Source organism: Malaclemys terrapin, chromosome 2 (genome assembly GCF_027887155.1).
Source record: "Malaclemys terrapin pileata isolate rMalTer1 chromosome 2, rMalTer1.hap1, whole genome shotgun sequence".
Classification (NCBI taxonomy): domain Eukaryota; kingdom Metazoa; phylum Chordata; order Testudines; family Emydidae; genus Malaclemys; species Malaclemys terrapin.
In genome coordinates this window covers 284890465-284905640 of record NC_071506.1, presented here as the reverse complement: position 1 = coordinate 284905640, position 15176 = coordinate 284890465, and the positions used below count along the sequence as shown (strand labels likewise).

The following is a 15176-nucleotide window of genomic DNA, read 5'->3' as shown; positions in this document are numbered from 1 at the left end:
TCTAGCACTTATCAACAGTGAATTTCATCTGTCAGGTTGTTGCCCAGTCACCCAGTTTAGTGAGACCCCTTTGTAACTCTTCACAGTCAGCTTTGGACTAAACTATCTCGATTATGCATCAGGAAATATCCTGCCCAGGCCCCCCCTAGATGGACTGCATGTGACCCAACGGTGTAGCTTTCTAGGTTCTAAAATTCCTTTTCCTACACTCAGTTTGAATGTAAGAGACATGCCCCATTGTGCGAGCTGCTGTACAGAGAAGTAACAAAGAAAACAGTCGTTGCCCCAGAGAGTTTACCATCTAGGTGTCAGACAGGATGCAACAAGTGGATATAACAGACCGGGGTTGGGAGATAAGAGAAACAAAACGATACAGAAACAGAGAAAAATTGCCTCATGTAACTGCAATCTTTTTATCTGCCTAGACACTCTACCCCCCACATCTGAGCACCTCCTCCCAGATCGTTATGGATTAATCCTCACCTACTCCCTGGGAGGTAGGGGGGCGTTACTGTCAGTTTAGTGCTGGGGACCTGAAGCACAGAGAGGCTAGGGGATGTGGCCAAGGGTACACAGGAAGGCTGTAGCAGAGCCCAGAGTAGAGGCCATCTCTTCTGGCCTGAGGGCTTCTTTCCACCTGCGGTTTCGGTGTTGAGGAACTCAACCAAGCAGAAAGAAAGAAGGGGAGGGAGAAGGCAGCATTTGTGCCAGGCCAACGGGGGGTGGGGGTGAGAACCGCTTACTAGGGGGTGCCTCCAACGAGCAAACCCGGTCGGTGACCTCTCTCCCCCACCACCCCCTCTGGAGAACAAGCCTCCATAGGGCGGGAGCCAGCAGAGGGCAGCAGCAGGCTCGCCGTGCCCGCCACTCGGAGGCAGAGGAAATGAAGGCGAGTTCCTCTGAGTCAGGAGCCATTAGCCCCAGAAGCTGGAGCGCCCAGCGCCGTGAGTCCGGGCGCGGGGAGCCGGAGCGCAGCCCGCGGCGGAGGGGGCCGGAGCGCTGCCGCCGGGCGCCCCGCTCAGGTGGGAGGTTGGCCGCGGGGCTGGCGGGGGCGCACGGGGCGAGCGGCGGCGCTGGGAGTTCGCGGACAAGGGCGCAGCGCCTGGCCGCCCTCCCCCTGCGGGCCGCCCGCGGGAGCGGAGCCGAGCTCGGCCGGGGGGCGATGCGGGCTCTGGCCGCCGGCCGGCGGGACCCACTTGCTGCTGCGCGGGGCGGCGGGTCCCTGCAGGGGGCTGGGGCTGGAGCTGCCCCGCCGGGCAGGGCCCCTTCCCCGGCACCAGAACTTGGGCCGCCGGCGGCCAGGCTGGCCCCGGGCTGCGGGGCGAACCCCGGGGGCTCCGCGCGTCTCTCCCCGCTGCAGCGGCGGCTCGGCCGGGCTGGAGCCGAGCCAGGCGCCGGGGCGGAGGGGAGGCGGTTCCTGCGCCCCGCTGCCGCGGCACCGCGGAGCCCACCCGGCCGCCGGCGGCTCCCATTGTCCTCGGCCGGGGCGCCCCGGGCTGGGCGCGCTCAGCCGCCGGCCGGCAGCGGGGCCGGAGCAGCAGCGGGCGGTGCACAGGCCGGCCCTGGGAAGGGCCTGCCCGGGGTGGGGGGCCCAGGCGGCCCGGAGTCGGTCCCCGGCCGGCCCTGCAGCCCCAGCCCCGCTCCCCGCCGCGGCAGGACCGAGCGGGGGAGGGGGAGAGCGAACAAAAGGCTGCGCCTGCCAGCCCCGCCGCTGCCGCAGGAGCCGCCCGGGGGGCCGGACGCGGGGGGCCGGCCCGAGCCCCCAGCCGGGCGGGCTGAGCTCGCAGGAGGCCTCCGAGCGGCTCAGCGCCGGGGCGGGGGGAGGAGAGCAGAGCAGATTAGCTCCCCAGCCGGCCGTGGTATGCAGAAAATGCTGAGCTTGGAGAGTGAGTCTGTGTGTGCACACGCTATGGCTGTGCGCGTGTGTGTGTGTGTGTGCACACGCTATGGCTCTGCGTGTGTGTATGTGTGTGTGTGCACACGCTATGGCTCTGCGTGTGTGTATGTGTGTGTGTGCACACGCTATGGCTGTGCGCGTGTGCGTGTGTGTGTGCACACGCTATGGCTGTGCGCGGGGGGCATGGTATGGCTCTGTGCACAGTACAGCTCTGTGTGTGTGTGTGTGTGTGCACGGTATGGCTCTGTGTGTGTGTGTACATGGTATGGCTTTGTGCACGGTATGGCTCTGTGTGTGTGTGTGTACGGTCTGGCTGTGTGTGTGTGCGCGCGCACGGTCTGGCTCTGTGTGTGTGTACATGGTATGGCTCTGTGCACGGTACGGCTGTGTGTGTGTGCATGCTATGTCTCTGTGTGTGTGTGCACAGTACAGCTCTGTGTGTGTGTACATGGTATGGCTCTCTGTGTGTGTGCATGGTATGGCTCTGTGCACGGTACGGCTGTGTGTGTGTGCATACTATGGCTCTGTGTGTGTGTGTGTGTGCACGGTACGGTTCTCTGTGTGTGTACATGGTATGGTTTTGTGCACAGTCTGGCTCTGTGTGTGTGTGTGCACGGTATGGCTCTGTGTGTGTGTGTGCACGCTATGGCTCTGTGCACGGTACGGCTGTGTGTGTGTGCATACTATGGCTCTGTGTGTGTGTGTGTGCACGGTACGGTTCTCTGTGTGTGTACATGGTATGGTTTTGTGCACGGTATGGCTCTGTGTGTGTGTGCACGGTACGGCTGTGTGTGTGTCCACGGTATTGCTGTGTGTGTGTGTATCTCCATGGTATGGGTGCGTGTGTGCGCTATAGCTTATATTTTATAACCTATAGAGTAATATCTACAAATGAAATAATAATATCACTAAACCAAATTCTGAAGTCACTTTGAAATGAGACGTCAGAGCGTTCCGCCTGGATAAGGTCTCAAGGGGCCGTTTCAAGCCTTGTCCAAATGCTTGATTTCACCATTCCCCCCCGCTCTAAACCGAATTTTGCTGGCATGGGCAGGTTCCCGTGGAACGGTTCGATTTTGACAAAGGGGCATTTTCTGACAGAAAACCAGGGTTCTGTGGACAATTTTGGACCAGGTCTGATATCCAGCTGTTTCGGTACTTTGCTGGTCCCCATCGCTGTGGTCTCTGTGCACCTTGCAGTCCTCATAACTCCCCAGTGAGGCCAGGGAGCATATTATCCCCATTCACATATGGGGAAATTGAGGCACAGAGAGCTTAGCAGGACTGGCAAGTCTCTCTTCTGTAATGCATATCTGACCGAGCAGGTGTTAGCTCTGGTTCTCCATCCACGGAGGATCCCAGGCTTGGAGTAGGCTACCGGGTCAAACTGGGGGTTATTAACTGTTCCACTACAAGATGGTTTGTCTAAGGAGGGTGCTTAGAGAGCCCGCGTTTACCTCTGGCTTTTTCTCTTCTCTCAGGTGCTTTCAAGCTGGGATGAGCGTCTCCCCCGCCACCTGGCACTCTGGAGCAGTTATTTAATCTCCCCAAGCCACCCATCTCCGTCCGGATTTGTGTCCTGGAGCAAGATTGGCTCCAGGCCTTTTCCCCCCTGGCACCATGGATTCCTCAGCTGCTCTGGCTTCTGCTCCTCCTTCTTCGGCTCCCTCTGGGTCCCGGAGCCCGATGTTTTCCTCGGGAGCCGACCGAGAGGAGTGGGGACCTAGGTTCAACTGTGCCCCTTCCACTTCTGCCGCAGCTTCCCAGGGGTTGGCCACATCTGGCCGGAAGAGGAAAGCCAACTTCTCCAACGATGAGACAGAGACTCTGGTCTGGAACGTGGTTCGGCACTTCAGCGCCCTCTACGGCTCCGAATCCCTCCGAGCTCACCCTGTGCGGCGGAAGCAGCTGTGGACCCAGATTCAGAGCCGGGTCAACTTCCTGGGCTACACTGAGCGCTCCATCGATGACCTCAAGCACAAGTGGCGAGACCTGCGGCTGGATGTCAAGAAGAAGATCACCTCCAAGAAGCATCCCCCTATGAACAGGGCAGGGGGGCCTCTCCACAAACCCCGCCTCACTCCCCTGGAGAAGATGGTGGCCTCCACCTTCTTACAGGCCAGCCATGATTCAGAGCCCGAGATTATCTTTGACCCCGGTGAGCTAAGCTTTGGGTTTCTCTGATAGCAGGTCTGGTGCACATGAGCTCACAATGGTGGTAGGGTTGAGGAGGTCTATGGGTAAAGGAGATGGAGCCGGAAGACCATTCCTCCAGGGAAAGGGGCTTTCATGAACATCTGTTTCCACCCTGTTGTCACCATCTGAACACACCAGCCTCACCTCATAGTAATGTAACAAATCCCTGGCCCTCTGGGGCTTGGTCCATGGTGAACATTTACTTATTGTGCTAGCTCAGAGAGGATGGTGAAAAAAGCCTTGTCAATTTTGCCTTTTTTCTAGTCAGTTTCCCTTTTGGGTTTTCCTGCAGTAGGAGAATACTGTAAACTCTCGGTGGCAAGGGCTGCTGGGAAATATTTATACGCAAATAGCCAAACTAAAGGAAATAGTTTTCCCTGGAATTTAAAAAAAAAAGGTGGAAATATTCCTGTTGATCTTCGGTTTTGTAAAACTTTTTTTGTTTTTAAAAACATCTAAATACTGCGTCTAGCCTGATCGCATCCCTTTTGCAGGTGACTTGCCGGGGGAAAAATCATGGGTTCGTGCCCCCTTTTGACTGCATGGGTATGTGTTCTTCTGAGTTAACAGTGCCACTGGGAAATAGCTCTGGAGTTGTGACGAGTGGTTGCGCGTGCTGACGCGTTATGCTCACGTGAGCTTTAGCCTATATCCTCGGCTAAGCCAGCCAACGCGAGTTCAGGGCTTTTGTGTGGGGGCAGGATTTGGGCAGCGCTCGAGTTAACTCTGCAGAGACAACAAGTCCTCAGGTGTATCAAGGAGGGTTGACAAGTTTCTCCCCCCACATCCAAAAATTAAAATGGGGGCGATGGGGAGGCACAAGGGATTCTCCTGTTTTTTACATTAGAAATGTAGGTGTCCTCTGCCCTCTTTTTCCTGGGAGACTCTTTGCACTACTGTAGAACTTGAAGGAACATGACATCAGACAAATCATGCAAGAGTCACCTGATGAAGGCTCTGATTCAGCAAAGCACTTATGCACCTCTCTAACTTTTTAATCAAAGCACTTAAGCACATTGGACTTCAGTGATACTTATCCACGCATGTGCTTAAGTGCTTTGCTGAATTGGTGCTAAAGTTAGGCATGTGCTTAAGTACCTTGCAGAAGTGGGGGCTAATTGAGAGAGTGATTTTTTTTTTTTTCCAGAATGATTAGAACTCTTTGTTTTATTTGCTTTTTGTTACCCACTATTTAACTCAAATACATGAGACACACTTGGGAGAAAAACCTCAGGGTTAAAGACTCTCTCTCCTCCTTCAACAAAACATGGAAAGAACTCCTAGTCCAGATGTCTGGAACTGCCAATAAAGCAGGGAAGACCAGACTGGACATTCTTAATATGTTGAAGATCAAACAAACAAAACCTCAAAACCTTGATTCTTTTGTTCGTTTGTTTAAAGACCCATTTCAGGCAAAAATAAATAAAGGGGGCCAAATCCAATTTTCGTTCCCTTTGGTGGTCACCCTTAAGTTCAGGTCAGACCACTAGCTTTTGGTGAAAGAGGGACATACAAGCACAAATTGTTAGTTTAAATATATACTGCAAAAAAATCCAGGCTGTTTTGGGGCTAGACATAGCTTATATAAAAACACAATGGAAATATCCAGTTGGACTTAATAGAAAATCCTGATCTTTCTGTAGGGTGTTTTTGGACCGTCGTGTAGAGCTGATCAGAGAATGAACTCCCTGCTATAGAATTTTATAGGACCATTCAGAAAACCTATAGAAAGGATCTAGTTCACTTAAGTTCTGTAGTTTGTTGGAGTAATTTTTACATGCCCCTGTGGGTTTCATCCCAATGCCAATGGCTGGGTGAAGCTAGACAAATTCAGATTGGAAATAACACATACATTTTTAATGGCGAGAGTAATTAACTGTTGGAAGAATTGACCAAGGGTGGTGGTGGATTCTCCATCACTGACCATTTTCAATCAAGGTTGGATGTTTTTCTCAAGGGTTTGCTCTAGGAATCATTTTGGGGCAGTTCCCTGGCCTGTGTCATGTAGGCGGTCAGACCAGATGATCACAATGGTCCCTTCTGGCCCTGGGATCTCTGAAAAGTCATATAGGATGTTTCCCTAGGGGAATCCTAGCCTGTGATACACGAAGCCTACGGAATGATCTTCTCTATTTTCTTAAGTCAATCGTCTCTTTCTCCTGCAGACTTGTTCTTCCCAGGTGCGTCCAAGCAATCGATCATGTCCTTCCAGCCTGCAGTCAGCCACCCCAGCATCTACATAGACACCAATGGGCAGCCCTCCTCTTTGCCTGACGTGGAAGGTTCCGCTGTGCCCCGGCTCGCGGTCCAGAGTCCGGACCCTTCTGTGATCTGCGAATACAGCCGAGGCGAGGGGCAGAGCAGTTCAGGTAGGGGTGATGGGGAAGCTGCCGATAGCTACAGCAAAGGCCAGGCTGACTGTCCGGGGCACAGGCCTCTCTGATAGCTGGGGGCAGCAGTTGCTGGTGCCTGTTAAAGGGTCAGCCAGGGAATCCTGAGCATGGGGAAAATGATCACACTGTCCATGACTTGTCTGTGACGTGCTGTCTCCAGCAGGTGCTGCAGTGGGGATGCTGGAGAAGGAGTCTTTGTTGAAAATGGTGAAATGATTGTGACTCTGAGAACCTGGGCCAAGCATATCTGTTACGTAGCCCCAGTGAAGTTGCACCAGGAATGGAGTAGGGCCCCATAGTCAAATCTCAGCCCTCCACACACTCCTAGGGAAACTCTTTGCAAGGTCTTGTCCCCACTGTCAGCGTCGAACAGCCTAGCGGTTAGCTTCAGGGCAAACACTTGTGCGTTCACAGTGCTCAAACTGTGGGTGACTATTCCAGCGCTCCTGCCCTCTAGTGTCCAGGTCTCCTAACACAAGAACAAGGAGACGGTCAACGAAACGAAAAGGCAGCAAATTCCAAACTGATCTAAGACAATAAACATTTTTCCTGCAGTACACAAGTTGCCTGTGGAACTCACTGCCACAGGATGTCATCAAGGTCAAGAATTTAACAAGATTCCAAGAGAGATTGAGCATTTGTATGGATGACCAAAATAACCAGCATTATCCAACTTAATCCTCAAAAGGATGTTGGAAGGGATGTAACAACCTCATGATTCAGGGCCCAAGACAGCCTCAAAGTATTAGGGTTTAGGAGGAGACTCCCACTGGGGGCCAGATTATCCCATATCTGCTACCGCTGGCTTTTTACACCTGCCTGCGAAGTAGCTGGTTCTGGCCTCTGTCGGGAAAGGAACGTTCCTGTTGGGTCTGACCAGCGCCCATGCAGCCCTGCCAGGGTGTGTGTGTCTGTGGCTGCTTTTAGTGATTTTTAGTCAGAAGAAGACCCTGGGGCAGTCCCAGGGATGTGGGGAGAGGGGACCGATTGGGAATCTAACGCATGGCGCCAAAGGGGGTGAAGCTGATAGACTGACCTGGTAGCTTCTCTTCTCTTTCAGCCGAATCGGGGCCGGAGCTGCGGACTCCAGAGATGTCGGCCATGTCCCCGCCTCTGAGAAATGAGTCCCTCGTCTCCTACGCCTCCATGTCGGAGGAAGAAGAGCGGGAAGGCCAGGAGGGGGACGGGTGCCCCAGCGCAGCGATGGGCCTTCAGCCTGGCCCAGAGCCCCAGCTGTCGGCAGAGGAAAGCGCAAAGGCATCCCGGCAGGCCATGCTCATCCGCCGGTGCAATTCCCAGGGCTCCATGAGCTCCCTCCCCGAGGACACGCTCAATCACGTGGACGCTCACGCAGACTGGGCCCACGAAGGGGTCTCCGACATCCCCTCCTTGGGCAGGGTGCTGGACGCCTCCCAGCCGGAAGAGGAGGAGGGCAGCCAGGGCCCTGAGGTGGGCTCCTTGCCCAGGGTACTGATGGGGCCCACGTGGGAGAAGCAGCAGCAGGAGGAGGAGCAGCAGCAGCAGCAGGCGCGCTCCCCGCTGCATGGCGCGCTCACCGAGGAGTCCCTGCCCTCCTCTGCCTCGCCTCAGGAGGACCAGCCCCCCGCCCCGGTGCCGCCGCCGCGGGGCCTGGGCTGCTCTTGGCTGCGGGAGGGCAGGAGGGAGAGCTGGAGGACTAACATCCACCGCCTGCTGGACCTGGAGGAGCAGTGGGACCAGCTGTACCACCAGGAGCTGGCCATGTGGCAGGAGGAGCGGGCCACCCAGCGCGAGGAGCGGGCGCGGGACAGGGAGCTGCAGTTCCGCCTGCTGGGCGTCCTGACGGACATCCGGGACGAGCTGCGCTACCTGCGGCAGGAGCGGGCCAGCGCGCGCCAGAGCCAGGCCCCGCCCGCTGAGGCGGGGCCCGAGGCCAGCGGGCTCTTAGACCAGCCGCCCAAAGCGGAAGTCAGCTTCCCAGGGCCGACCCTGGGCGGCGCCGGCTGGGGAGAGAGCGCCATGGCCAGCAGGAACCCGTATGGCAGCCGGGGGCGGGGGCGGCGCCGGGGCCGGCCTCGTGGTTCCGCCTCCAAACACAGACGCCTCTTCCTGACCAATAGCTAGGAGTGGCTGGGGGCTGTCAATTCCAGTGACGGACATGGGGTGTGTGGACAGCCCTCCTGGAGCCTGGGGACGAGTGCACGGGGTGGGCACGCAGCGTGCGCCTGGACATGGAAGGGCAGGGGTGAGCGTGCGGGGGGATGTGTGTGACGGAGGCTGAGTGTGTGTGCTGGAGGCGTGTGTGAGGGGGGGAAAGAGAGAGAGAGAGAAGCATTTGGGAATATGCCTGGTGTGCAAACGCATCGGTGCATTTGTGTGAGCTGGGGAATCAAGCGTGCCTCTGTAAGTTTGACAGGTGTGGGTGCAGTTTGAGCATCTGTGCACCAGCACCTGAGGGGGGGGGGAGGGACATGTGAGGAGAAGTGTGTGAGCCTGTGGTGTGCATGTCCAGGAGAATGGTGTGTGAATGCATGGGCTGCAGGCGTGACTGCAGTTGTGTGTGTGGGGGTGAATGCACGTGCTTGTGAATTTGCAGCGACAGATGTGTAAGCAATGTACGGGTGTGAGCATGTGGCATGTGTATGGGAGGCTCTGCAGGACTAGTGTGCAGTGGGGAGTGTGTAAGGCCGCAGTGGTGCTTGTCTGAGTACAAGCAGGGAGCATATACTGCATCGTGCGTGTGCACACATGAATCCAGGGTGTCTGAATGAGGCAGCCGTGTGGCAGGGGGATTAGTCTAGGAATGGAAGAGTGAGTGTGAGTAGCCCTGGGAGGCTGTGATTGGTTGGCAGGGGGCGTAGGAGGGGGGTGTCCATGGCACGAGCGTGAGCATGTGTGTTAGTGCAGGTGGGAGTGTTAGTGCAGTCCACGTACACAGGATGTGTGTGCACACAGCTGGATGTCCGTGCCCATGTGGGAGTGCCAGCTGTGGCAAGGGGTGAGTGCAGGGCATGCAGGGAGGGCATGTAGCAGGGACGCTGTGTGGGTGTGAGTGACTGGCTGTGATTGCACCCCGAGAGATGCGGGCACAGGAGCGTGTGACTGCCCGGCAGGGGCACAGGGACAATCAGGCAGCGGCGCACTTGTACGAGCAGGAGCGGCTAGGGGTGGAGGCTGAGTGCACGGGTGAGCGCAAGGGGAGTGAGTCCGAGCAGTGGTGGGAGGGGGTGTGTCTGTCGTGCGTTTAGGAGAGATGCTTGCATTGTGGAGGGGGTGTGCATGGAGCCAGAGGGGGGGATGCTGTTTAAGGCAAGGCCTTGGGGGGTGGCTGAGTGAAAGTGCTGCACTCCCGCACCTGGGAGGTGCGTGTACGTGTGACCCGGGGCATGTGCCCGCCGGCAGGGGGTAGATGTGCAAGTGCGCTAGGCTGAGTAGGGTTGCTACTTTCTGGGGGGGAGGGGAATTAGGAATAGTCGCTGTCCTGCGAGAACATTTTATGCAAATCATTTAATGACCTAATTTGCATATAACCATAAACTTCTGTTTAAAAAAAAAAAAAACCCCAAACCCAAGCCTGTGTGTGGACTCAGTGCTGGTTAAAGCTGTGGGGATGGGCACTGCACCCGTTCTTGGTTAATAGTCAGTGCCACTTTAGATGCCCTTCCTCTGGCTCCAAAATGCCACTTTGCATTGGCAGCTTCTCCCTGCAGCTCCTTCTCCCAGGCTCTCCTGGGGCAGGCTGGTCGGTGGCCGGAGGACAATGGGTGAGTGCAAGGCATGGATGGCTACCTGGGCACTGGCTTTCCTGAGCAGAGGGCTGAGGGGCAGGATGGCGTGAATTCAGCCGAGGGCGAGTCATTGGCCTGCCGGATCCTGTGTCTGCACACATCTGTTCCCTTGTACAATGCCCGGTGTTCCCAAAGAGCTCCCGAGCAGACCGAGAACTCCATCAACTCTTTTTCCAGGTGGGACACCTCTTAGACTGGCTGGTGCCCGTGTCGTGCCCTTAGCACTAGGCTCTCCCCAGCTGGCTGGCAGGCAATGCGTCTAGCACTGAATCCTGGAGCCAGACTGGCTGTGGGAGGTAAGGGGCAATTCAAGCCGTGGGTGACCTGACTGTTGCCCTGCTGTGCAGAGAAGCGTGGTTTGAGCCGCGCAGGGCGAGGACTTGCCCCTTCCGTGTTTGGTGCGACTCAGTCCCTGCCTCACTTGTGGCCAGCTGATCGACCCTGCCGTGACGGGGCCGCTCGGTTCCTGCCTGGTCCTTGTGGGGCGGGGCGGTAAGGATGGCTGCCAGAGAGGGTCCTGAGCTGCCCCATCGTGGAGCAGTGGGGGCGGGGTGCCCGTCAGGTGCCAGCTGGCATACTGGTGTTATCCATTGTCTGATGGCTTCCTTGCCTTTCCTGTCTGGTGCCAGGTGTGTGTGGACCTCACTGCACGGACCAGCTGGGGTTGTCCCCTGTGATCCAGCCGGTGTCTGGCCAGACCTGCCGCCATCTTAGCCATATTGGCCACTAGGGGGCTCATTGTTCTTCTGCCCCTCTCCTCCCCCGCCTCCCAAGCACCTGGCGTGCTTTGCCCAGCTCCGCTGTGTGTTCACGCTCAGGCAGCACTTTGGTGTTCTGTGCTCCCTCCGCTCACTACCATCGCCTGGCCACTCTGCTCACCAGAAACGGAGCCAGCCCGTCCGTGCCAGGCAGCACTCCATGGCTCTGCCCAGAATCATGGTACCAAGCGTGCTCAGGGCTGGCCTGGATTTTCCCATTTGGAGATGAGACCCGAGGGGGAGCTCCTCCTGGCGGAGTCATCGCAGAACTGGGCCCTCTTCTCCACCCCGAGTCACGTTCTCCAGGGCAGCCTTGGGCAGCCTGCAGACCTGGGAAGTGGAATGCAGCTCCTTCCATGGCCAAGTGGGGGCACCACAGAGCCACCCAGCCCAGAGTTAGATACTGCTGAGTGAATAGACCCTGGGAACATTTCTGGCGAGGATCCCTGGGCAGGTTCCATTCATTTCTGAGTTAGAAGCAGAAAGGCTCTTTTCCTGTTTTCAGGCCGACCCTGCTGTGCGGTGCCCCCTCGCCACACGGTTCACCCCCCTCGGTGTAAATCAGGCTAGCACCAGGGAGATCAATGCAGGATTTGGCCGTGTGCTTTTGAGCAAAACCTTGTTCCCTCCACGTTGCAAACATGAGACCTGTGCGCTCCCAGGGCTCCTGGAAGCAGTGTTCCCACGTGCCTGTGCCAACCAAGGAATGCTTTTCCCAGGTAAGAGGAAGGCAGCAGGATCCGATGGGGGCATGGGACTGCACGGGGGCGTATTACTCTGTGTCCTGCAGAGCTAATTCATGCACTGGGGCCTGGGCTTGAGTGGAAGTGGACTTTGGTTTAACAGAAGATACCCAAGGGCAGTGGCTCTCAACCTTTCCAGACGACTGGACCCCTTTCATGAGTCGGATTTGTCTTGCGTACCCCCAAGTTACACCTCACTTTAAAACTACTTGCTTACAAAATCAGGCCTATAAATTCAGACGTGTCACAGCCGCACTATTCCTGAAAAATAACTGACTTCCTCTTTTTTACCATAGAATTATAAACTAAATCCGCTGGAATATAAATATTGTACTTACATTTCAGTGTACAGAGCAGTATAAACAAGTCATTGCATGACATTTTAGTTTGTACTGACTTCACTAGTGCTTTTTATGTAACCTGTTGTAAAACTAGGCAAATCTCTAGAGGAGTTCAGGTACCCCCTGGAAAACCTGTGTCCCCCCAGGGGTACGCATACCCCTAGTTAAGAACCACTGCCTAAGGGTATGGAGCTCACACCTGATGCTCTCACCAGCCCCCTAGCAGCACAGGGGGTTGGAATTGCTGATTTCTCATGGTCCCTTCCAGCCCTACTCTGCTTTGCTTACCCAAGCCCATGGAAACGAGTCCCAGCTTTTATCAGTGGGAGCCTTTCTACTGCCCGGCTCCAGGGCGAAGAGCACTTCTTGTCCCTAGCTCAGCCTGTCTTCACAGCGAACAGGTTTGGCTGAAGCCGTTGGCAGCATCTTCCTCCCTAGATTTCCGCAGCCCGTTTCCCCCCGTGCGACCGCCCTCGTGAGCAATTCCCACCTGAAGAGACGTTTGCTGTTCCTCCTGCCCTGTGCTGGGGCGGAGCGGAGAGCCAGGCTGGCATTCTGCTAGAAGAGCTGCTCCTGGCAGCAGTACTGGAAGCCAGACAGTTTTTGCCCTGCTCCTGCTATTCGTAGACTGTTTTATTGCCTCCGAGAAGTGTTAACAAACCAAGGAGAGGTGGTAAGGTCCAGAGACAGGGCCCCGGGCTGGGTGGGAGGTGTGAAGCCTGGGTTCTATCCCTTTACTCTGCCACTGCCTCATGACGTGACCTTGAGAGTGTCCCCTTGCTGCTGGCTGCCTCAGTTTCCCCATCAGTAAAGCGGGGTTAACGGTGCCCCGATGATAGGGTGACCAGATGTCTCAATTTTATCGGGACTGTCCCGATATTTACTTGTTTGTTTGTCCCGCGTCCCGACCGAACATCGGTCGAGACGCGAATTGTCCCGATATTTTGCCTTCTAGCACACAGGTGGAGGGGCCTCGCGCCCCCCTGCCTCAACTCTGCCCCGGCCCTGCCCTGATTCTGCCCCCTCCTTCCCCCATTGGATCCCTCCCCAAATTCCCGCCCTTGCCCCGCCCCCTCACTGCCCCATTGGATCCCTCCCCAAATCCCCGCCCTGGCCCTGCCTCTTCCCCAAGCACGCTGCATTCCTCCTCCTCCCTCCTCCCAGGCTTGCGCTAATCAGCTGTATGGTGGCGCAAGTGCTGGAGGGAGGGGGGAGAAGCAGGACGCGGCAGGAGGTGGAGCGGAGGCGAGCTGGTGGGGGGTGGGTGAGGTGTGGAGCTGCCGGTGGGTGCTCAGCCCCCACCAATTTTTCCTATGCTCCGGTGGCTCTTGGTTTTTTTTTTGTTTTTTTGGTGCTTTTGTTTTTTCCTCCGCCGCCGGCTCTTGGGGTTGTTTTTGCTCTGTCAGCAGCCCCCTCACGTCCCGATATTTCACGTCTCTCATTTGGTCACCCTACCCGCTGAAGGCCTTTGGGAGCTGCGGATGAAGGGAGCTGTACAGGTGCTGGGTTGTGCACTGGCGCTCGGGGGCTGAGCCGCCCAGTGCTACGCGCAGTCGGAAAGGCAGTGGCTCTGTTCCTGTACGAACCCAGTGGCGATAGGCGCGTTAGTTAGCCTCTCCTTGCGGAGAGAACTCGTCCTTCCCTGCCCTGAAATGCTCCTAATCCCACTGGCTTCCTGACCGCCACATTGCATGGGAAGCTACTTGCTCATTTGCTGCCTACCCAAGGTCCCTCTCCACGTTAATCCTTCCCAAGCCTCCCCTCCTCTTCCCGGGCCGGGGTTATCCTGCTGACGCATGAGCCTGCCTGCTCTATTCTGGGGATGCACATCCTGAGCAAATCTGCTTAAGGAGTGGAGGAAGCGGGTGACTTTCCCCTCTTTATCAGCCGGCAGCTTTTCATGTGCTACTGAAAATCTAGGGTCCCTTGGCTCCGAGTTCCCCTCCCTTCGGCCTTGCAGGGCATCAGGGGTGAGCTCAGAATCCCCCGGGGTCCCACAACAAATCCATGGCCGAGCTGCAGCCACCCAAACCTTCACACTGGCAGCTGGGACAGAACTCTGATCCTCCTCCACTGACAGCACAGGGCTAAAGGAGAATCTCCATATGGTGCCAGCAGAATAGGGCTTATGACACTAGTTGATCTTGTCCAGCAGAGGTCAGTGCTGCACATACTCACTAGCCAGTGCCTACAACACAAATATGAGAAGAATGGACAGGAAAGAGGCCGCTCGCCCTGTGTTTGGCTGGCTGCCACCAGCCTGCAGGTAAAAGCGGTTTAGAGCCATGTAAGAACAAACGGCACAGCCTTTAAATCCTGGTGGATTTCTAATGCTAATTAATGAAAGAGCCCTGTGAGTGCCTCCCAGCGACCGGCTCTTCCAAGGACTGTAATTGTCCTTGGCCAGACTGGGAAAAGGAGGCATGTTTGGCGAACCCATTAGCTAAGGTGGTAATTAACACATTCTTAAACCCTACTTAGCACCAAGCGTAGACAAAAAGTGGGGTTTAAAATGGGTTAGCTGGGACTCTGGTACCAGTCAACGTGCTCTTAAACCCTACTGTCTGTTTACACTTGGTGCTATGTCTAAGGCTTGGTCTACGCTACGACGTTAGGGTGACGTAAGTCACCCTGCATCAACCTAGCTGTGTATGTGTCTACGCTTCAATTTGTCTCCCGCTGATGTAAGCTTCCCATTATGGCGACGCAGTAACAACACTGCCCAGCGTGGCGTTGAGCCGTGTTCGAAGTACTGAGCAAGCGTAGAACCTGCGATTCCTATGTCAACCCTACCAGTTCTCCAGCAGCTGTCTCACAACGCCTGACATTGACCACTCTGGTCACAGTTGTGAACTCTACTGCCCTGGGGTCATGGAGACCAGAAGCCCCACCACCACCCTTCACTTTAAAACCCCAGACATTTTTGAAATGCCTTTTCCCCATTGCCCGGCTTGGTGAATACACCTAGCAACTCTCCGTTGTTGTGTGCAAGTGCCCAGCTAATCATGCTGACTACACGCTCCAGACGCGCTCCAGGAGATATGGGACTTCCATGGCCAGTGGGGAGAAGAGACCAGCCAC

At 56.2% G+C, this 15176-nt stretch overlaps 1 protein-coding gene across 4 annotated transcripts; it reads left to right on the top strand.

The window, feature by feature from the left end:
• Nucleotides 1-766: 766 nt before the first annotated feature.
• Nucleotides 767-10028, top strand: LOC128830946 (uncharacterized). Of its 4 annotated transcripts, none has more exons than XM_054016910.1 (4): nt 767-944; nt 3379-4055; nt 6259-6462; nt 7547-10028. In XM_054016910.1, the coding sequence occupies exons 2-4, from the start codon at nt 3518-3520 to the stop codon at nt 8587-8589; spliced, it is 1785 nt and encodes a 594-aa protein (XP_053872885.1). In that variant the 5' UTR covers nt 767-944; nt 3379-3517; the 3' UTR covers nt 8590-10028. The 4 variants fall into 4 exon arrangements, with proteins under 4 accessions (XP_053872885.1, XP_053872884.1, XP_053872886.1 ...); XM_054016909.1 differs by having other exon boundaries at nt 934-1022; XM_054016911.1 differs by lacking the exon at nt 767-944 and adding an exon at nt 1809-1859.
• Nucleotides 10029-15176: the final 5148 nt, after the last annotated feature.

Bases quoted from the DNA above. Each gene is read 5' to 3' on its own strand.
- LOC128830946 (XM_054016910.1), top strand. From the start codon at position 3,518: ATGGATTCCTCAGCTGCTCTGGCTTCTGCTCCTCCTTCTTCGGCTCCC. The intron at 4,056-6,258 runs GTGAGCTAAGCT...TTTCTCCTGCAG, and splicing joins CGAGATTATCTTTGACCCCG to ACTTGTTCTTCCCAGGTGCG. The intron at 6,463-7,546 runs GTAGGGGTGATG...CTTCTCTTTCAG, and splicing joins CGAGGGGCAGAGCAGTTCAG to CCGAATCGGGGCCGGAGCTG.